General features: G+C 42.1%; 1 protein-coding gene across 18 annotated transcripts in view; it reads right to left on the minus strand.

Annotated features, from left to right (window-relative positions):
- The window catches only part of NCOR1 (nuclear receptor corepressor 1), a 195,733-nt gene that overhangs the window by 40,001 nt on the left and 133,091 nt on the right, over window positions 1–22,641 (minus strand). For 16 of the 18 annotated variants that reach the window (XM_040338609.1, XM_040338607.1, XM_040338605.1 and 13 more), the window contains 9 exons: window positions 17,386–17,525; window positions 14,250–14,373; window positions 11,984–12,539; window positions 10,916–11,042; window positions 7,853–8,045; window positions 5,489–5,659; window positions 4,435–4,598; window positions 2,344–2,461; window positions 2–100 (listed from right to left, as the gene is read on the minus strand). In XM_040338609.1, coding sequence (XP_040194543.1) covers window positions 2–100; window positions 2,344–2,461; window positions 4,435–4,598; window positions 5,489–5,659; window positions 7,853–8,045; window positions 10,916–11,042; window positions 11,984–12,539; window positions 14,250–14,373; window positions 17,386–17,525 — 1,692 coding nt within the window. The remainder of the gene's footprint in view (window position 1; window positions 101–2,343; window positions 2,462–4,434; window positions 4,599–5,488; window positions 5,660–7,852; window positions 8,046–10,915; window positions 11,043–11,983; window positions 12,540–14,249; window positions 14,374–17,385; window positions 17,526–22,641) is intronic. The other 2 variants (XM_040338615.1, XM_040338622.1) reach the window with 1 other exon arrangement.

Genomic DNA, 22,641 nt, shown 5'->3' on the forward strand with positions numbered 1-22,641 from the left:
CCTCGGACAACACCTTCATGCTGTGCTCTGACCAGCAGCCCCTCCGGCTGGGAGCTCTGCCTCGGAGAAAACTCTTCTTGTTTGATGTATGTCACAGAACCTAGGAATCAACATAAGTGCATGTAAATAATTTTACTAGAGGAAGCCGATCCCGCCGGGACAAGACAGCGATTATTGCTAGCGGCTATACAAGCACATTAAAAATCCGGCAGGCTGGTTTTACCCAAGGTAAAAGATTGACCAACTTGGTACATTCAGCCTGCCCATACATGGTTTGAATCTCGGCCGGTACCTGCTGAACTGGCGGAGATTTAAACTGTTGATGGCTGGCCTAAGACAGACAATGGCAGCTTTCATTAGAAAGATGTTCTGATTAATAGCAAATTTTATTTTTCAACAAAAGGAACTTGAAACAAGTGTGTAATTTCAGAGCACCGTTCTAGAACAGCTGGTGAATTGAGCCAGTCCTTACATCTGAACAAAATGTTTGCAGAGCTTTACTTTTCCTTACTTATATGTCCTTAAACTTTATACAAGCCCGACACCTTTACCTCTTGCCAACCACGTAATGCATGTGTGCAATGGCAGGAGAGGGCCTTATCGCTGACATGCGTCTAGGGGGGCCACGGTTTTTGTGCTAAAAGCACATCACAGTGACTTTACTGTCACAGGTGGCTCTCAGTCCATGATCAGGAGCCAGAAAGACAGGCTCCCAATCATGTGACTTCTGTGAAAGCCACTTATGGGAATTATTTGACCAGAAGTCCATCCCTGGAGTTAAGATCCAGTTAAACACCCACCAGGAGGGGGCAGGGCTAAAACATTATGCCTAAAAAGCCATTGCATAATTAGAATTCATTTACACACGTATTTCACTGCATCTGAACTGCTTTTCTTCCCCATGCAAGTCGAGGTGAATGGCAAACTAAAGCTGTTTATAGGAAAGTCAGAAGAAACCTGGAAGCAGGCTGTAATTGAGTTGCTGCTGTGAATTAAACATGTTAGGACTCATTCACATGCCGGCACCCCAATGCACGCTAAAAATTCCCATGCACTACAAAACACTGCAGCACAATGTCCTGTGTGTTGCATCCTGCCCCATTCTCACCGGTTTTACTTTTCAGCCAATTTTGAATCTCAGTTTAACATACATTAACACATGTGGTGCAGTCCACAGTGTTGTGGTGTGAACTGACCTAATTACCAACACAGCGCATGCTCATCCTGCTTTCAAATACTGGCAATCCCAACATTTTTACAACAGATTTCTCCCATTTATGAAAATACTTAAAGGTGGAATTGCAGATGTGTTTTTTTTTTTCTTGTTGTTTAAGAAGTTGTTTCTGCAAAAAACTCTCGTCTGCCAGCAATTGTTTTTGATTGGTACACTGACTGCAGCACATGTGCAGTACACAGTTACAGCCTATTTCCTAGTTGAGAATGGTGCAGGATAATGTAACTTAAGCATGCGTGAGCAGGAGCAATGCCACCAGTAGCTTCCCAATGGCTGAAGCGGTAACAGGGTGGAGAGGCTTAGACTCACATGGTTGGAGGAGAGCACAACCAGAGATAAGTGTGCCATACCATGCAAAATAAGTTAGTCATTATGGGAAATGCTGGCTGGCCTGCCAAACCTGTAAAAGTCTGCCTAAAGTGAACATAGTCTGGGCTAAAATAATCCTATACAGTGTGGATGCTGATAAATTTCTGTCTTAATCCTATATTTATCCCTGTGTTTCTTTATGGACTGTAGGCCCAAGCTGCACATGAGTCCTCAACTTCAGTCCATGGTTCCTCCTATATTTCAACTGGCATCTAAAAATTTAAATGACAGAGCTTGGCATCAGGAGGACAGAGTTACTCTGACTTGGTATAGGTCAAGCCCCAACATACACCCAGCCTTCGATCCAAAAGATCCACAGAGAGAAGGACGGATTTAAAGACTAACAAAAACTACTTGCGAGCACCACAGGAAGCTTACACTTCGGCATCATTGTTACTTTTCAAATGTTTTGGGCCAGGTTAGGCTCAAAGTAAAGTGCCCATTGCTCACTTCAGAGGAACATACACTGACACTGATACTGTAAATTTCTTTAGGGGCAAGTAACAAGTGACAATTGCACTCCTGTGCAAAAAGGGTCTGTGTTGTCCAAAACAGGAATTTTAGCGGTCACTTCTCTAGCCTAGAAAAACAGAACAACTTTGCCAGATTTATATTTTCCATAGACAAGGCCAGCAGTCTTGCTCAGCGCATTGTCACACTCTTAACGTTCAACAATGACAGTGAATGTAGATGATGAATGTAGAAACTGTATGAAATCACACATCAAGTAATGGACTTACCAGCTTTAGCAGATTCCTGTTGCCTTGGCAGGCCAAGAGAGATGGAGCCAGAGGGCTTAACTGACTCTGGGTTATAGGGCTGCTGACTGAGCGATGTTAAGTATGTGCCAGGTGTTCCCTGAATGGACAAGAATACGAGTCAAGCATGCATAAACTTCAAATAAATTAAAATGTAAATACATCTATCCAAATACTGTATATCTACAAATAGGACAGTGGTGCAGTCACAAAACCGCCCTTTCCTATATCCCCTATATGTGCTGGAAGTTTTCTACATTTATTAACTGTACAATTTTGAGGCGTGAGACTGCTAAGATTTCCTAAATATACTCAAGTCAACTCAAGAAAATGAATTATTATAGAAATTAAACAATGTATTACATTGGCCATTCCGCATACAAAGGCATACAGCTTCTCATGTGCATGACCATCCCTACTGTAAACTGAGATGTACGGAAGAAAGCTCTGTGGTCTCAAACAGTGCACATGGTCATGAAGAAGTGTGAACCAACATGGAGGAGTGTGAATTGATAACAAAGTTTTATGGGATCAACATCTTTTCCAGTGTTATACAAAGTCAGGGACTTTAAAAAGAGACACAAGGTTTTTTTTGTTAGTTTTTTAAGAACCATACTTACCTTGGTGGATGCAGCATTGGTTCGGCTACATCAGTCCCCCAGTGCCTCCAACACTGAGAACCAAGCGATCGAGCATCGGTGATCGCTCTGTTCTCACAGCTCCCTGAGCACAGAGCTGCTGACTGTCGGCTCAGTCAGTCCCACTCACTTTTTAAAACTGACCACACCAAGCATGGAAACACATCAGTTTGCTTCTAACTAAAGGTACAGGCACAGCAAGCCTGGATCTCTATAGTCAGGTTTGCAGACACAATCCTTGGCCCACGGCCACTGCTGAGAGAAGGCTGTGACCCATTAGCCAATCACAGCCTGCCTTATGCAGCTGGAGCCAATAGGGGAGTGGACAGCAAATGTAAACAGATTTTCCCGCTGCGTATGTCAATCACATCCTGGAGTGCAGAAGAGTCACGCTACTGGAATACAGCGTACACAGAAGGGAAAGTACTCCCCTTTGTGTTATTCGCAACCAACACCCTTTCCAACACGGACATGCCCTGCACAACCGCAGGACAGAACATGAAGGAGGCTTTGTGGTCATATGGCCCAACTGGAAAAAATAGGAGGTACCAGAATCATTTTTTGGGGAAATTATTTATAAATCGTATAGGATACATATCGTTTATTTTTAAAATAGGTGCCTTGAATAGACTGCTTTTACAGATACCTTAATAAGGGAAACAAGAGTTGGTTATCTAACTGATAGACTAAGTGAATAGTTAAAGAGGGAGTTCACCCTAAAAATAACTTTTAACCTTAGATTGATGCTCATTTTGTCTAGGGGAATCGGCTAGTATTTTTAAAACCGAAGCTGTACTTACCATGTGTGTCTGCAACCTACAATTACAGAAGGCAGCCAACTGACACTAAAGTGGGTTTTTAAGTTAGCAAAACCAAAACTGGATACTTTGTGATTGCTATTCTTAGGGCTCATAGTTGGCAGGATCAATTTATGGTGGCTATGCAAGCCATAGCAGTTGATGTAGATTTATGTAGATCTAAACATGAATAATGGAGGGGAGAAATACTACAAAAGAGTGCTTTTTGTTTTTGGAAATATTCTATAGAAAAAATCAGCAAAATTGCACTCTCAAGTATTATGTGTGTATACATCCTTAGATTCACCCGTGCCTGAACCACCTTGTTTAGGGCACAGTTTTTTTTTTTTCAATACAACCATCAATCACACTTTGTAAGTTCAGGAAAATTCATGACCACAGCACGGCCAGAGGATGTCTACATTTGTTACTGTTGAAAGAGGAGACTACAAATATATATCTGTGTTACAAACTGCAAGAACACCATGACCTAGTTTAGCATTGCTCTGTCTCATGACAGCTTTTATAACATCATAACACCCCCCCACCCTTCTCAGTGAAGAGGCTAAACAGGAAATTTCTCAAGCAGCATTTTAATATCTACAATTTTCTAAATGGTATAAGCAAGTCTGAAGTACCTGGGATATAGATCCCCCCACAATAAAGGAAGGCTTGTCAGAGGAGGTCACTGTAGTTTTGGATGACGGAATCAGAGGGGGAGGTGGACGGGTCGGGCGCGTCACAGATAGTCGTGTTCCTTCGGCTAGGGAAGTTATTACCTGATGGGGAGCAGGCTGCAATACTAGAGAGGAAAAAAAAAAAAAAGGCCTTAAATAAACAACCAACAGAGAATAGAAGCCATATTTGTGACATATACAAAAAATGTAATATTACAAGATTAGCCAAAATACTCTTAGTGCTTGTTCACACCAGATGCAGTTCTGTGCGCTTTTTTTCTGCACAAAATGCATGCACAGTGTTTTCCATGTATTCCAATGGTTCTAGTTTACACCATGCAGTTAGTTTCCGGTCAGTTTCTGCACTGAACGGAACTGCGTCTGGTGTGAACTAGCACTGAAAGAGGAAGTAAACCCTGATGGGTTTTTACTTCCCCTTTATTTCCCTGCAAAGTAAAAGCATAATGGGCTAGTATGCATCACATAGTAGCCCATTAGGTTGCACTTGCAAACAAAGCCTGCGATCAATCCCCTCATCCATCTTCACCCCTCTTCCTTCCGGGGGCCATGGATTCTGGCTCTGTGACTGGCGGGAACTATAGAAACGGCACAATCGTGCCCTTTTCTTAGTGCACAAGTGTATATGCTAAATTTCTCCTAAACCATGCAGGTTTTTGAGATATTTCCAGTACCTACAGGTAAGCCTTATTATAGGCAAGTAATTCATGTTGCTTCAGCCATTTACCCAATAGTAGGTTAAATGAACTATATGCGGTTTTCAACAAAGGTGGTAAAAGGAAATATCATGACCTATAAAGTTCTCCATCTAATCCATACTAGGAAATTCTTTGTCCAAAAAGGTATTCCAGTTATGCAGCACAAATTACACAAATCTGTACAGCATTGAAAGGTTGACATTAGACAATAACCCAACGATCCCTACACAGACACAAACACAGGAAGACAGAACAGCTTCAGCAGCACAGGTAGCATGAAAACAACGGGCAGGCAGTACCTGGAGGGACACAGTAGCGCACAGGATTGAGCTCTGCTTGCGGGGAAGCCCTGCTAACTTCTCGTGGAGACATCCTGTACGGTGAAACAGAACGTGCAACATTCTGCATTTGAGCTTCATGCTCCAGCGCTCGCTTGACTTCAGCAGCATAAGGCATGTACACAGATTTTCCTGCCAAAGTTAGTCATAGTAAGTTAAAAACATATGCATAACACCAACTATGGGTTAAAGCACAACACACAAACATGTATTTACAATTCATTAAAGCACAAATGTGCCTAATTTAAGTCAATGGCATATTCTGATGACCTTTCTGTCTGTGTTGCCCCCTACTAGTTACATACACTAGGGCACCTTCCTATTGGCTTTGGCCAATAGGAAGGTGACATATTTAGGAAGGGGCAGGATACACATTAAGCAGGTCTGGCCACTTATTTATCCAACATGGCGCCCAATATTTAATGCAAGTGCAGTATTTTAGGACAAAACAGACAGTACATGCAAGGACAGGGAGGTGCTTGTACAATCATATATCCTGTGGCACATTGGATAGAATGGATAAGGGTTGGAATCAGTAACATTTGTTTTGTGGTCTGTGTTGAAGTTGGGGAGGTTCCCCTATTTCTGTTGTGTCCCCAAACAAGGACACAATAACTCCAAAAGATCTAGAAAGCAAAAAAAATATACAGGGCAAAAGGTTTTTGCTACAGTTTGTACATTATAGTGAGGAGATTCCCATTATTTCCCTGTCCAGCTTGTTGATACACGCATGGTAATTTGTTAAAGTGGTAGGAAACTATTTTTATTTTTACCTACAGGTACACTTTTTATAAATAAAATTGGAAAAAAAGGTTTTATTTGTTGACACTTTTAATAAAGCTCACCTGTAGGTTAATTCAATATCTCCTAAAGGTGCACCATTGGAGATATCCTAGTGAGCAGCAGCCAGTGATGTCACCAGCGCATGCGCTCTAAGGGCCAGTTCACACCAGACGCAGTTCCGTTCAGTTCCCTGTACATTTTTTCTGCACTAAAAATGCATGCACAGTGTTTTCCACGTATACCAATGGTTTTAGTTGGCTCTAGTTCACACCATGCAGTCAGTTTTCGATACAGAAACTATTTTTTTTATTAACGTTTGCTACAGGTTTAAGGCAGGGAATTTTAAATAGGCTGCCAATGCATAGCAATGAACCAAAACCAGGACTTTCACATTATTATTTGTAATGCAGCAAGCCCATGGGTCACTGCAGGGCAGGTCTATTGGTACCTAGAGCAGATTGAGCCACAATGGGGGTTACTTACGAAAGGCAAATCCACTTTGCATTACAAGTGAAAAGTGCACTTGAAATTGCACTGGGAGTGCAGTCACTGTAAATCTGAGGGGTAGATCTGAAATGAGGGGAAGCTCTGCTGATTTTATTATCCAATCATGTGCAAGCTAAAATGCGTTGTAGTGCAAAGTGGATTTACCTTCCGTAAATAACCCAATGTGTTGCATAAAACGTGTGTTTGGCTCTAAAAGGTGCTTTAAAATTTTGATTTCTATGCCACAAGTTTCTCTTGCATAATATACTTTGAAAAGAGAAAGTATCTTGATTTACAAAGTATAAATGAATTACCAACTTTTGTTGTGTAGGGAGAGATTTTTTGTCCACTGGACAATAGAAAATGTAGAAGATAAAGAACAAAAGTACATTTACTAAGAGGCGGCTTAGCTGGAAGCAAGAAAATCCTGCATCTTAAAAAAAGAATGGTTTCAATGCTGTTCTTTTTTAGGTACTTCATACCAATACTCCCACTGGCTTCCGCTCACCCAACAAATTAAATTCAAACTAACAATTACCTACAAAGCCATCCATAACTCTGGCCCCAGCTACATCAATGACCTAGTCTCTAAATACCAACCTAATCCTTCTCTTCGTTCTTCTCAAGACCTCCTACTCTCTAGCTCTCTCATCACCTGCTCCCATGCTCGTCTCCAGGACTTTTCCAGAGCCTCTCCAAGCCTATGGAACTCCTTATCCCAATCTGTCCATCTATCTCCTTCTCTATTAGTGGATCCCTGAAAACCCTCCTCTTCAGAGAAGCCCACACCAAAAACTGTATTTTCATTTGCGTCCATCTGATCATCCCCCACAGCCACTTGACACTCCCTTTTAGATTGTAAGCTCTAACGAGCAGGGCCCTCTGATCCCTCCTGTATTGAATTGAATTGTGACTGTTATGTCTTCCCTGATGTAAAGCGCTGCACAAACTGTTGGCACGATATAAATCCTGTATAATAATAATAATACTCTGCACCAAAACAGCAGCAGAACTGGAGTAGAGGATTTTTTTTCCCGGTTAGGACAATGTAGTTACCTTCCCAATCAATGCTTGAACTCTTAGACATGTTTGCTGGGCTGGCTGATCTCTTGCTCTCCATGTTCATCTGTTCTTGCCTCTGCCTTTGCTCTTCTAGTAAGTTATTTTCATGCAAAGACTGAAAGTATAAACTATAACTGTTTGCCGACACCGATGTGCCAGGGGGTATAACACAGGGGCTGCAAGATACCTGTGAAAGGACATGAAGGGAAAACGGAATAAATGCTCACAGCTGTTGTAGATGTGCTATATTAATAATAAAAGTAAAAAAAAAACAAAAAAAAAAAAACACATTTAAGTTATCGGTTGTTTTTTTAACCACTTGAGCACTGGAAGGTTTTAACATCTTCATGACCAGACTATTTTTATTATTTTTTTGCTATAAGCAAACTGGTAATTGCGTGGTCATGCAATACTGTACCCAAATGAAGTTTATATAATTTTTTTACACAAATAGAGCTTTCTTTGGCGATGGCGAACACCACTGGGTTACTTTTTGCGATAAAAACGATAAAAGGCCTGAAAATTTTGAAAGAGAAATGGGGGCAACTGACTGCCACTAATATAGTGATCAGTGCTAATATACATGATCACTGTACTAATGACACTGGCTGGGAAGGAGTTAACATCTAGGGTGATCAAGGGGTTAAATGTGTGCCTAACTATGTGTAATGTGTTTTACTACAGATCTCTGTTTTTTTATCCTTGCTTTGCAGCAAAAAGAAAGATTGTTCCCCCTGTACAGAACCCTGTGTTGATGGTCAACACAGGGCTCTGGGCTGTGACTGCACACACGCATATAATGTTGCCTTGCCCAAATAAAAATAACACTGTTCATACAAGTGTCAAATACAGGGCAGTGAAAGTGTTATAACACACGTTATATGTACAAAACACAAGTTTATTAACTCTCTAAGGCCAAATAACTACACACACACACACACACACACCACTCCTCTAGTTCATTATTTAGCTCTAATACACATGAGCATACAGGACTATGTATGTACGCATGCACCAGTACCACTATTGGCAAGCGGTTTAAACATCCCAGTATGGAGTACTTTGACAGCCAGCTGATAATCAAGGCCATTTATCTACAGCAACCTGATAAAATTATTATGTGAACGTGTTATCATGCACTTAGTGAGGGAGAGAAAATTGCTGTCATGGGGTATATACTATATATCAGGGGTTGACAAATTTGCTTGGAATCTAGGAGCCAGCTAAAAAAGTTAGGAGCCAGAAAACGCACCCCGTCGCGACGAGCTTGCGCGCAGAAGCGAACACATACGTGAGCAGCGACCGCACATGTAAACGGTGTTCAAACCACACATGTGAGGTATCACCGCGATTGGTAGAGCGAGAGCAATAATTCTAGCCCTAGACCTCCTTTAGCTCAAAACAGTCAACCTGTAGAGTTTTTTAAACGTCGCCTATGGAGATTTTAAAGGGTAAAAGTTTGACGCCATTCCACGAGCGGACGTAATTTTTAAGCGTGACATGTTGGGTATCAATTTACTCGGCGTAACATTTTCTTTCATAATATTAAAAAAAATGGGGATAATGTTACTGTTGTCTTATTTTTTTTATTAAAAAAAGTGTAATTTTTTCCCCAAAAAAGTGCGCTTGCAAGACCGCTGCGCAAATACGGCATGACAGAAAGTATTGCAACGATCGCCATTTTATTCTCTAGGGTGTTAGGATAAAAAATATATATAATGTTTGGGGGTTCTAATTAGAGGGAAGAAGATGGCAGTGAAAATAGTGAAAAATTACATTAGAATTGCTGTTTAACTTGTAATGCTTAACTTGTAATACCAACGGCCACCACCAGATGGCGCCAGCTTACACATCTGGTGGTAATAACTTGTAATACCAACGGCTCACCATCAGATGGTGCCAGCTCACAAAAAAAAAAAAAAAAAAAAATTTTTTTTTTTTTTTTTTGCCCCCCCTTCCAAGCCAAGTCGCCAGGACCCTATTTCTAGTCGCCATGGCGACCTGGCGCCCGGGATTTGTCGACCCCTGCTATATATCTAGTCCTTAAAAAAAAAAAAACTAACCACTTAAGGACCGCCTCCTGCACATATACATTGGCAGAATGGCACGGCTGGGCACATGTACGTACAGGCACGTCCTGTACTAGTACCCAGCCGTGGGCGCGCTCCCGCGACCCGGTCCGAAGCTCCGTGACCACGGGACCCGATCGCCGCTGGAGTCCCGTGATCGGCCCCCGGCTTCCCCGTTCTTCACTGTGGCGGCAGCATCAATCGTGTCATCCCTTTTATAGGGGGACACAATCGATGACGTCACACCTACAGCCACACCCCCCTACAGTTGTAAACACACTTTAGGTCACACATATCAGCGCCCCCTGTGGTTAACTCCTAAACTGCAATTGTCATTTTCACAATAAACAATGCATTTTAAATGCATTTTTTGCTGTGAAAAATTACAATGGTCCCAAATATGTGTCAAAATTGTCCGAAGTGTCCGCCATAATGTCGCAGTCACGAAAAAAAAACGCTGATCGCCGCCATTAGTAGTAAAAAAAAAAAAAAAAAATGCAATAAAACTATCCCCCATTTTGAAAAACGCTATAAAATTTTGCGCAAACCAAACGATAAACCCTTATTGCGATTTTTTTTACCAAAAATAGGTAGAAGAATACGTATCGGCCTAAACTGAGGGGAAAAAAATGTTATATATATTTTTGGGGGATATTTATTATAGTAAAAAATATTGCATTTTTTTTCAAAATTGTCGCTCTATTTTTGCTTATAGCGCAAAAAAAAAAAAAAAACGGCAGAGGTGATTAAATACCACCAAAAGAAAGCTCTATTTGTGGGAAAAAAAGGACGCCAATTTTGTTAGGGAGCCACGTCGCACGACCGAGCAATTGTCAGTTAAAGCGACGCAGTGCCGAATCGCAAAAAGGGGCAAGGTCCTTTAGCTGCATTTTGATCCGGGTCTTAAGTGGTTAATGACTCTGAAACCTGTAAATGCAAATATACTGTATACCTTTACTGCTGATCTCTTAGGGAAAAAAGCACTTACCATGGGTGGAATGACAGCAGCACGGTGATGTAACTGCTGCAAATCCATTGGCCCTTGCTTCATAGAGGACATCAGAATGGTTCCACTCGGGTTTAACATTGAAGGTTTTGAATCCATAGTGTACATCCTAAAACAAAAATGTAATAGAAGGCAATAGACATCAGATGTGAACAAATCAAGACTTCTTGACATTAATGTCAAACGCCAACCAAAATCTTACCCATTAATGTGACACTAAACTCTGGTTTCCAAAAAAAAAAAAAAAAAAAAATTCTATTCACATGTGTATCCTAAACAGAATTATTTTTTGCTGTTATGACCAGAGAAGGGTGGCAACGTTTGCTCCCCATGGTCCCACTGCATGTAGGAACATAACCATCCTCTCTTTGGCGTAAAATGAAGGATGGATGGCCGCGCTCCAAACCAAACAGGTTGTCTTTATTTAAAACGAACAGCAAAAACATACCAGATCACAGCAACAGAAACAGGAGGATAACCGACGTTTCGCACTGACTTAGTGCTTATTCAAGTCAGTGCGAAACGTCGGTTATCCTCCTGTTTCTGTTGCTTTGATCCGGTATGTTTTTGCTGTTCGTTTAAATAAAGACAACCTGTTTGGTTTGGAGTGCGGCCATCCATCCTTCATTTTACGCCAATGCTTGCCTAGTGCACTGCCAGCACCCTTGGAATCCTACACCTGTGTATGACCCTATAGCAGACCCACCTTGAGCGGTGATTTTCCTTCTTCTATTGCTTTTGGATAACCATCCTCTCTTGTTCTCTCCTGAGACGGACTCCCAATATGACAGCAGTACCTGTGCATGGTCCCGAACACACGCTGCTTTGGGAGCCTTACACCAGTACAGACATGGCTGTCAAATTGGGAGCAGAGCAGCCACTGTATCCAACTTGACATCAATGGGACTACCTGCACAGCCCTTTCATGGGTGTATGCTGTAGTACGCCCATGGGATTGAGGCCTTATATCATTGTCAGGTTCTTAAAGCGAACTTGACTAGAATCGGTCTTTAATGAACAGTCATGAAACCATCAAAACATGTTGCTTACCTTGACCTCTCAGGCTCTCCATCAACTTCTTCATCAGCACTGCAAGTAGCACTGGAGTCATTTTCTGACTGAGACTCCACCCTTGTATGAGAAGGTATTTTGCTGGGAACGAACTCTATGTCATCGGGCTCCGAATTTTCTTTAGTTCTTTCCAAAACTCTGTCTTTGGTATCCTCCTCCATTTTTACTTGAGCACTCTCTGGTGGCTTCACCTCAGGCTCAACAGGTTCAGCTTTGGTATTGGTTTGGAGGCCAGGAGATTGTTTAGACTCAGTACTTTCACTTCTCTCCTCAACCTCCATGGCCTCCTCAGGTTCAGGATTGATTTCCTCTTTCACCTGTAGTTCTGGATACTGGTTCTCAGGAGTTTTAGCATTCTGTGGTGCAGTGGTCGGGGATGAACTAGTAGCAGGCTTGCTGGCAGGTTCCTCTGATGGAGATGCAGCTGTAGTTACTGAAGCAGCAGTGGTTCTCTCTGGCATTTCTTCAGCTTGTTTGGCTCCTTCTCCAGCTGAAGGCGAAGGGGCACTCTCAGTGTCCGAACTGTTTTCAGCACCTGAAGAACAAAAATAAAATAAGCACCATCCATTTTAAAATGATGTATAATCAAATTCTAAACTATAATTGTACATTCTCCAACTACCTGATTTCTGGCTGATTAACCACCCCAAGGACGCTAAGGTGTTCACTACCTTGTCCAGAACGGAAAGCAGGTGATCCTGGGACTGGTTGTAGACCAATAGGTCGTCCAGGTAGGGAATCAGCACAATCCCTTGAAGATGGAGGTGAGACACCACTTCTGAAAGGATCTTTGTAAAAACTCTTGGGCTGGCTGCCAGTCCAAAGGATAGGGCACTGAACTGCCAATGCTGAACACCCTGATCAGTGAGAGTTGCAAAGCATAGCAAAGTGTGGATGTTCTGGAAAAAGGGCACATGAAGGTACGCGTCTTTTAAGTCTATTGTGACCAAGAAGACCTAGTTCCCTTTCACCGCCCCTCTCCTGGTATGATGGCCGCTCACCTCCTCTGCAAGCGCCGTCCAGTACCAACCATGCTCTGCGCAAGCCTAGGAAGTCTCAGGAGTCGTGGTCTGGCGCCCACGGAACATTCGACTGCCAGCCTCCTGTAAACCGACAACCTCGTCAGGTAAGAGGAGGGAACAGGATGAATGGTCCCTGAAGTTCTGGATACCCCATTGTGCCCAGAGTCCTCTTCAGTTCTCAAGGGGGCTCTTCCAGAACTCTGCTGCCCCCCTGAGATGATGGGGAAAAGCCCCCCTTCTTCCCCTCCCCCCGGAAGGGCAAGCCCTACCAGACCCAGAGGCTTCACAAACCTGCGGTCTGGCTCCCAGGGTGAGATCTCCTGCCCTCGGCTTTGGGTCTAAAGAAAATTACAAACAGTTTGGCTGTGGAGAAACAAAAACTAAGGAGCACAGGGAGGGGCGGGGTTTTTTGACCTCTTTGATTATGATTCCTGTCAGGTGAGACCAGTCATCTCTCAGGGTGCCGTCCTGGAAGACGAATTGAGAACATTTTGACTGAAGGGGTAACGTTGAAAAAAAAAAAAAAGTGCTAGCAAAAAAAAAAAAAAAGTTTAATCTTTTTCAGAGCGGAGCTGAAGAAAATATATATTTAAATTTTAGCAGTATAACCTAAATGTTAAAAAATTTGTGGCACCCCATAATGGATGGAAAAACTTTTTAAATGAAGGTACCAGCAAAACCCAGAATGGACATCTCAATGCAGGTATGCAACTGTGATTTTAAAACAAAATAAAAATATTACCATTGAGTAACATATATAAATTGGTACGTACGTTTGGAAATCCCAGGCTAAATTTACTGCTTTTGTAGTTGTAACACTTATAATTTTGGCACCTAAACAGTGAGCTTGATGGGATTTGCACCATAAGAATCCAGCTACATGGGACATGACCAACAGAACAGCAAGCCTGGTTGTACTTACACTGGCTATATTTGAAGAATCAAGTTATGCATGATAGGCGTGGATAGGTAACCTTCAGGTTTATTCATTAGAATGCTTTTAGATGCTGCTGGAACCCTTTTAAATTCAAGCCAATTATTTGAATGTTTTAAAACACATCTAGAACTTTTTCATACCATTTATAACATTTACACACACATTGCACCAATTTAGGAACCGTCTCTGAAGTATAAATTGTGAATGGGCAGTGATTCATAATTTAGTAAAGGTGATACCGCTAGGTTCTCATCAGGAACATCAGCTCAAAAAAAAAAAAAAATACCTTCACTATCTTCAGGATTTTCTTCATCATTAGAAACTTCATTATCCTCATCTTCCTGGGCAGAAACAGTGGATGCCACACTTTCAGACTGTGATACATCTCGCTCTTCTCGTGACTTACGAGACTGCAATACAAGCAGCACAGAATAGCCTTGTTACAATGCAGCCTTTAATAATGTAATCAGAATGGCAGTTCGATCTCAATAACGGAGCTGTAAATACACTGTACATCAGTTTCACCTACCAGGTACAGCTGGGCAATTTCTTCCCCTAAAAAACCTTGATTTACGATTCAAATATTTTTTTGTTTTTATATTTTTTTGTTTGGACACCTCGCCGGTCCTGAGGAGCTGTGGGCAGGAGTTTTTAGGCAAGGTTGCAGTTTCGGCCTAGTCGGAACGTCCAGCCTTGCGCCCCCCCCCCCCCCCCCCAAGATTGTGGCGGATTGACTTCTCCCCTGCACACCCCGGAGAGGACACCAAGGCAGGAGGGACACCGGAGGGTCAGCACCCAGTAGCAGGAGGACTCTAGCGCCGGTCCTGAGCAGCTGCGGGCAGGATTTTTTAGGCGAGGCTTCGGCTTAGTATGTGACGGCCTTGTCCCCGCGATCGCGACTGACTGACTTCTCCCCTGCATACCCTGGAGAGGCTATCAAGACAGGAAGGACACAGGAGGGTCTGCACCTGGTAATAGGATTCTTAGACGGGGGGGGTATCTATACGGAGGTACAGGCAGATAGCTGTAGAGGCCCAACAATGCGCTGATTGCAGGCGCAATGCTTTTTTTTTATCATAAAAAGATCCAATGAGATTTGAACATTACCATTACATGGTTGAAATTAAAGATCCTCATCGATTGGTTACAAAATTTTGCTCATGCATTCTTGCGATTCAACTGAACCTACCAGACTGTATAGAAAGTCAACAGAAACAAAATCAACCGTTATAAACGTATACAGGTTACTGTATTATCTCCCACCCAGGGGTAGACTGACCACTGCCCGAGGGACCCATGCCACTAGGGGGACCCATCAGGGTTGCCAGCCTCAGTAAAACCAGGGACAGTATGTAAAAATCTGTGTTTTTTTACATCTGTCCCTAAATTATTATATATGTGTATACTATACTGTGTGTATATGTATACTTTGTGTGTGTACTGTGTGTGTCTGTATGTATATGTATACTGTGTGTGTGTATACTGGGTATGTATACTGTAAGTGTGTGTGTATATACACTGTGTGGCCCCATAATCTATTGCCTGGGGGCCCCATAATCTCCTATTGCCCGGGGGCCCCATGAGTTGTCAGTCCACCCTTGCTCCCATCCCACTTCAGTTGGAGAACTTTTAGCAGGAGCCACTGCTGCTCTCTCAGGTAAACTGTTCCAAAAAGAGTCAGATGGCTAAGATGAGGCGATTGCATAAACAGATGTTCCCTTTTTTTTCACAATACACTACAGCTCCAAAGGCTAGCAAGGCTTTCCATGGTTAGCAAGATTGAATTTTTTTTACCATACTATCATACATCATTAAAAAGGAGGTTGATATTTTAAAGCAACGTTTGCTGTACGTTTATTGATTCTTAATTAAAAAAACTAAAATTGCAAGGTTTTATTTTAATACTGGTTTGGAATGCTGCTGTAAAAAAAAAAAAAAAAAATGATTACTGCAAATTCATTCCACAACATATTGGAAAATGTCAATTATGTTCATTGGATTTGATTCACAGCAGCGGGAGCCAATGGCTGGGGGGCCAGTCACTAAAAGACGTTTATTAACCTTAATGCATCTATGCAATTAAGGTGAAAAAACACAAGGGTTTAGAACCCCTTTAACCACTTAAGGACCACCTCATGTAAATATACGTCAGCAGAATGGCACGGACAGGCACATGCACGTACCTGTACGTCCTCTGCTTGACGTGGGTGGGGGGTCCGATCGGGAACCCCCCCCCCCCCGGTACATGCGGCAGTCGGTAAGCGATCCAGGACGACGGCGCGGCTATTCGTTTATAGCCGCCCCGTCGCGATCGCTCCCCGGAGCTGAAGAACGGGGAGAGCCGTATGTAAACACGGCTTCCCCGTGCTTCACTATGGCGGCGCATCGATCGAGTGATCCCTTTTATTAGGGAGACTCGATCGATGATGTCAGTCCTACAGCCACACCCCCCTACAGTTGTAAACACTCACAAAGTGAACCCTAAATGTTACAGCGCCCCCTGTGGTTAACTCCCAAACTGCAACTGTCATTTTCACAATAAAGAATGCAATTTAAATGCATTTTTTGCTGTGAAAATGACAATGGTCCCAAAAATGTGTAAAAATTGTCCGAAGTGTCCGCCATAATGTCGCAGTCACGAAAAAAATCGCTGATCGCCGCCATTAGTAGTAAAAAAAAAAAAAATGCAATAAAACTATCCCCTATTTTGTAAACGCTATAAATTTTGCGCAAACCAACCGATAAACGATTATTGCGGTTTTTTTTTACCAAAAATAGGTAGAAGAATACGTATCGGCCTAAACTGAGAAAAAAAAAAATTTATATATGTTTTTGGGGGATATTTATTATAGCAAAAAGTAAAAAATATTGCATTTTTTTCAAAATTGTCGCTCTATTTTTGTTTATAGCGCAAAAAATAAAAACCGCAGAGGTGATCAAATACCACCAAAAGAAAGCTCTATTTGTGGGGGGAAAAGGACGCCAATTTTGTTTGGGAGCCACGTCGCACGACCGCGCAATTGTCTGTTAAAGCGACTCAGTCCCGAACTGTAAAAACCCCTTGGGTCTTTAGGCAGCATATTGGTCCGGGGCTTAAGTGGTTAAGTTACATAGAATGTTTTTTTTTTTTTTTTTTTTTTAAATCATATCTGGGTTAACATGTAAACCAGTGGTTCTCAACTTCTGTCCTCAGGACCCACTAAAAGGCCAGATTTTATGTATTACCTTGGGGAGATGAAGACTAGAATACTGCAATCACTGAGCAGAAAATGATATCACCTGTGATATTTTTCACTTATCTTGCAAACCTGAGCCTGTTAGTGGGTCCCGAGGACAGGAGTCGAGAACCACTGATAATAAACATTTAAAAATCAGGTAAAGAAGGTTAAGAACCGTAACTGGTTCTTTACAGCAATACTCACTTTCTGTTTGTGCTGCTGCAACAAGTTGTCCAGATTGTGCTTCCTTTTGTAATTGAAGTAGAAGTTTTTACACTGGGCTTCACTCTTCGTTCCTACCATCTTGGCGATGGCTCCCCAGTTACGACCGTGTTCTAACAAGCCTGCCAAAAAACAAACAGTTCAACGGAGTCTAAATGAATTAAAAGGAAACACGCATTCTTTGAAAAACAGTAAAAGCGCAAGATGCAGTAACCGCTAGGCAAATGAATTAACCCATTTAATACTAAAATAAGACACATTGAAAATTTAGGACAACGGTAAGGATCAACTCGGAACAAATTTAAATGCTTACATAACTAAGGAAGGCTAATTAGAAGAAGAAGAAATAATTGATATCTTCCTGATTGTTGATCTGCTGGGTTGAAACAAGTACAAAGTTGTGTGCTTGTGCTGCAGCTTTCACTACCTATAGGCAGTAGATGGCAGTCAGAGACATACAAAAATCCATCTTCTGAATGAGATACAAGAGGACAAGCATGTTTATGACCTACAAGCATACTTGTCTTTGCGTTACAAACAACCAAAGAGTTACAGTTTCGCAGAGCCAATAAATCGCTTTCTAATGAAAGAATAAAAATTAGACAATACGATCTTCTTCTGAAAAAGGTCCTCCAGGGTGTGCGGTAACCCTGCTTACCCATTCCCACCAATTGCCAATTAACACCTGTATGACATTTTACACGAGACAGTGCTTTCCAAATCAGGTTCTACCATGCAGGCAAGTACATGTCCTAAAGATCAAACAATTTAGTTCTGAAACCAATGCATGCCAAAAGAACTGCGTTATCTTGCACTGCACCACCTACAGCTTCACGTGCACAAATTAAGCGTGCCCATCACCTGAACTTGTATATCACAGACCACGTGGTGGATATTAAAGTACTGGACCCTTGCTGAAAAAAGATCTGTGTCCGAACATGGGGTACTTGATCCTGCAACAATCTTGACTATGTTTAAATGTAATCAATGGAATAGGTCAACTCCAACCATTTACATTTAATAACGCTTGTAGAGCTCCATTAGAACTGTATGGGGCTAAGCGATAAGCTTTCTTGTGATACAATCCAATACTGTAGTATTATGATATACAGGAGAAGAGTGTGATACTTCTTCACTTGCAACCAATGCACCCAATTTAAAAAGTTATTGCAAAAACTTTGCAGAGGTTATCCCTGAAGGATAATGCCCCATAGTGAGCACGGAAGTCTGGGGTATTTGAATATCTGATTGCTCGGAATAATAAAGAGAAAAAAAATAATAATACAACAACAAGCCCTTCACGATACATAGGGACATCAGCTAAGGTTGGGAGAAAAGCCAAAGGATGCAGGGTTCAGTGTTCTCGTTGAAAGGTCTGCTTGCCTTTCCACTCCCTTACCCATATGCCCCAACTAGTACTGGTAAAAGTGGCAGTTAGCAATAGAGTTAGTAGAAAACACAAGTTAGTAAAGTATGAATACTGTAGTCGATTTAAAGTACATTACTATAATGTAGTAAAATTAATACTACTATCACTAAAGTGTGGACACCTCATTGAAGAAGCAATTAGATCAAAAATATATTCTCTAATTTGGCCCCAAGAGCAGATGACCTTAACAGCCCCTAAACATAGTCACAGGGTACATTCACAACAAATGCAGTGGGACTGCATTGGGTGGCTATTCCAGCGTATTACCAGGCAAAACACTGTCTCAAAAGGAGAGGACTTGGATATAGAAATATACCAAGAGAGTAACTCCAAACAGGGAAACACAGCAGTGTAATATTCACAAAAAACTAAATATTTATTAGTAAGATTTCCACATAAAGGCAACATTCACCAAACCACAGTAAAAACCATTAAAGACAATGTTGTCAATAGTCTGAAAAGCAAAGAAAGACCCGGGCTCACAAGCATTACCCACCATCATACCAGAAGTCAACCGTATGCAGGGATGAGGCACTTAGTTGAAAGCAATGATGGCCAAGGAATTGCTGAAACAATTTTGAATCTAGCTAGACCAATGAATTAAACACATCAAAAACAATGAGGGGAACCAATCCGTCCGTCGTATTGTGTGGACTGCTTGTTGATTAAACAAATGCCTGCAGGAGAATAATGGAAGATGAAGGATCAGATCAACTAGCATGCACAAAAGCTGACAGAGGAACATAGGCAGAAGAGACTGTTGATATTACAGCCTGATATGTGAAGATGAGGGGACACATCCCCTCGGCGGTGGAAGCGGCAGTGCAGCAAAAATGAAAATAACGGGAACCAAGTCCCTGGAACAAGCTCACCCAAGGCCGCGCTGATGCTCGTACCTCAGTTCATGTAGGTAGTAGGCCACCAGTAAAGTCTTTCAAAATTCCACAGACCGCCGGGTCAGCGGATCAGCATGAGAGCCGATGCGGACGTGGAGGTGTACAAGATGCTGATAGCACTTCTCCAATCTTCAAAGCTCAGACAGCTTGGTGCACACCAATGGCTGTATGTGCCGAGAGTTGGTCAATTGCAGATGGATGCATGTGCTGAGAGTTGGTCAATTGATCAGCTGGGGAGGCAGATGAAAGGAGCTGTGCAGATGCAGGTGAGGTCGGGCCAGATGACGTTGAAACACCAATGCATTTCACTCACATGACGCGAGTTTCATCAAAACGCTTTGTCTCCTCACCTGCCTAGTTCTGACAATTGCGTTGCAATAGTGTGCAGTAAAATAATGTTACCATGTGCAGTAACTTTTCAGCCCTGTGCAAGGCAAGCCACTGAACTTTATGAAATGTCTGATATTTCGATAAAGTTTGATAAAAAAGGGGGACGGGACAGACAGATGGACTGAACAGTGCTACGTGCTGAGATCAGCGATACAAAGCACCTGCCGATAGCACCGTTTCAGGAGAGACTGCATTTCCATGCAGATTGCCATACAAAACTCTGAGCCTCCATAATTGAAGGACTTAAAATTCAATAAATGAAAGGGGCGAGCCAGGGATAGGTCACCTGGGGAGGAATGGACTAGATGATGCTGGGAATCATTCAGCCAGGAAATGAGATGTGCTCTCCCTTGCTATACATGCTGTGGGAAGCAAACAATGAGTACCAAAATCAGACTAAGCAATTTCAGTACAAAAAAGGAGCCCATACAACCGTGCAAGCCTAGGAGGAAAGGATGGAATTCAGTCTCCCAGTTGGCTGCAAGAACTCACAGGAAATCCTGATTACATCAGAGATGGCATCACTGCCATTCCCAAACAAACTACACTGCAAAAGCACTGTGATCACATTGTGCTACCCAACATTCTTATAAAGCACTCTGTAGCAAAACTGACAGCTTAGAAGTAGCCCTGTGTCAGCTCCATGTCACAACATGACTGCTATTGCTTTGTTCTGTAAAACAGGCCCCAATCTGTATTACTTTTCATACAGGATGTAGTTGAACATGCACTGGAGGCTGAACCCCTAATGACAGTAGTGAACACCCAACAAAACGCTATTTTCTAAGCTTCTATTGGCCCCAAACCATACCAGCAGAGGGTTCTTGGCACCTAATTACACTCTACCATCATTAGAGCAGGCTATTTTTATTGCATGGTAGCTCTGATCATGTCTTGTGAGGAACGATTTAATCTATTTCTAGCCCCAACCAGACACTATGTAATAATGTAAAAAGATTGTGTCAGGCCATGTCCTCAGCTGCCATAAGCACTGGCTATCCATGAACAGCAGCTTGCAGTTCTAGAAGACACCCTGCTGATGGAGGTAACCGACTTAGATATTCAGTTAAGCTCATTGCACAGTTGTTTTGGATTGTTGCCAGCAAGAGTTATAAATTCAGCTATTTCTATTCCGTCTTCTACATAGGAGTGACCTCTATCAACAAAGATAAGGCACTTGTATGTGAACTACCACAACATATGTAGCCATGTGTGGCTCAGATATTTCTATTTTCTCAGCCACAGAGAGTGGCCTCTACTAAGATGGTGAAGACAAAATAATCTTGGGCAATCTATTAGAACATACTTTATAATTTTGGCCATACATGTAAACATTTCTCTTGCTCCGCTCAGCTTTCTGATAGAGAGAAATCCATGGATTCCCCCAACCAAGATAAGCAGTGTTGATGGCTCCAGGTGTCAGCAAATGCATTCCTATAGCGTTCAAACAAAAGCTGCACTCCTGACAGGAGAAGAACCTCTACCCGCCATCACTTCGAGGGGGATATTGGATGGCTGTTGGAGGATGTTAAACTTTCTAATCTAAATATGTAACATTCCAAAAGGCGAACATAGTTTTTAAAGCTAAACTCCGGCTTTTGCTACACTTTAGTTTGTTTGGGCAAAGCTGGAACTCTGTCCCTTACCAACATGTGAGGCCGCTGGATGTGCTGTATAAACTCTATGTAGCCGAGGCTATATAAAGCATACCACACGTGTTCCAGGTTCGAGCCGAGACCTTCCTGTCTCATACCAGGAACGCAAGAAAGTCAATCTGATTGTCGCTCTGTTATTCAGAGAAAGCAATGTATTCTAGCAATGAATACAAAGCTTCCTCCCATTGGCAGAGTCAGATGTTTTGACACCAGCCTGTCTCTCTGACTCAGCGGAAGCTTTGTATGTATGTAAAAAGTATCAAAAGCTGGAGTTCACCTTTAAGGTGTCAAGACTCCAATTCCCAGACCAGCATGGAAGAACTAATCTACAAGAAGTTTGGCAAAACACTATTATGACCAAAACTTACTAAAGCCTGGTACACTACAGTTTTTTTTTTCGTGCAACCCGGGAAAAAAAAAAAAAAAAAAACCTGACAGCGCTGGTTAGTTTCTGCTGTACTAACCATGCAAGGTTAGTCGTGCGATCTCCACTGCTGAGCTCAGGGTCACTGCATGAGTGAATCTATTGAGTGCTTGCCAGTAGTAGTAAGCCTGAAATAGTAAGTGTACCAGATGTAGTCTGGAGATAAGATTTTTACCTCAGAAGGCAGCGTCTTATCGATATACTGTAAATCTTTGCGGTTTCCATCAGCTTTAACAGTCAAAGTCACACAAGATAAAAATCATCAGAAAACGCTAGGACTAAGGCAATACTTTGATACCCTCCATTAATTTAAAGATTGAAAGGGAGAACATGAAGGGCCAGATTCACAAAAGAGATACGATGGAGTATCTCAGATACACCATCGTATCTCGGATTTTTTCTGGTCCTATCTATGCACCTGATTCATAGAATCAGTTACGCATA

The sequence above is a fragment of the Rana temporaria genome, chromosome 2 (genome assembly GCF_905171775.1).
Source record: "Rana temporaria chromosome 2, aRanTem1.1, whole genome shotgun sequence".
NCBI lineage: Eukaryota > Metazoa > Chordata > Amphibia > Anura > Ranidae > Rana > Rana temporaria.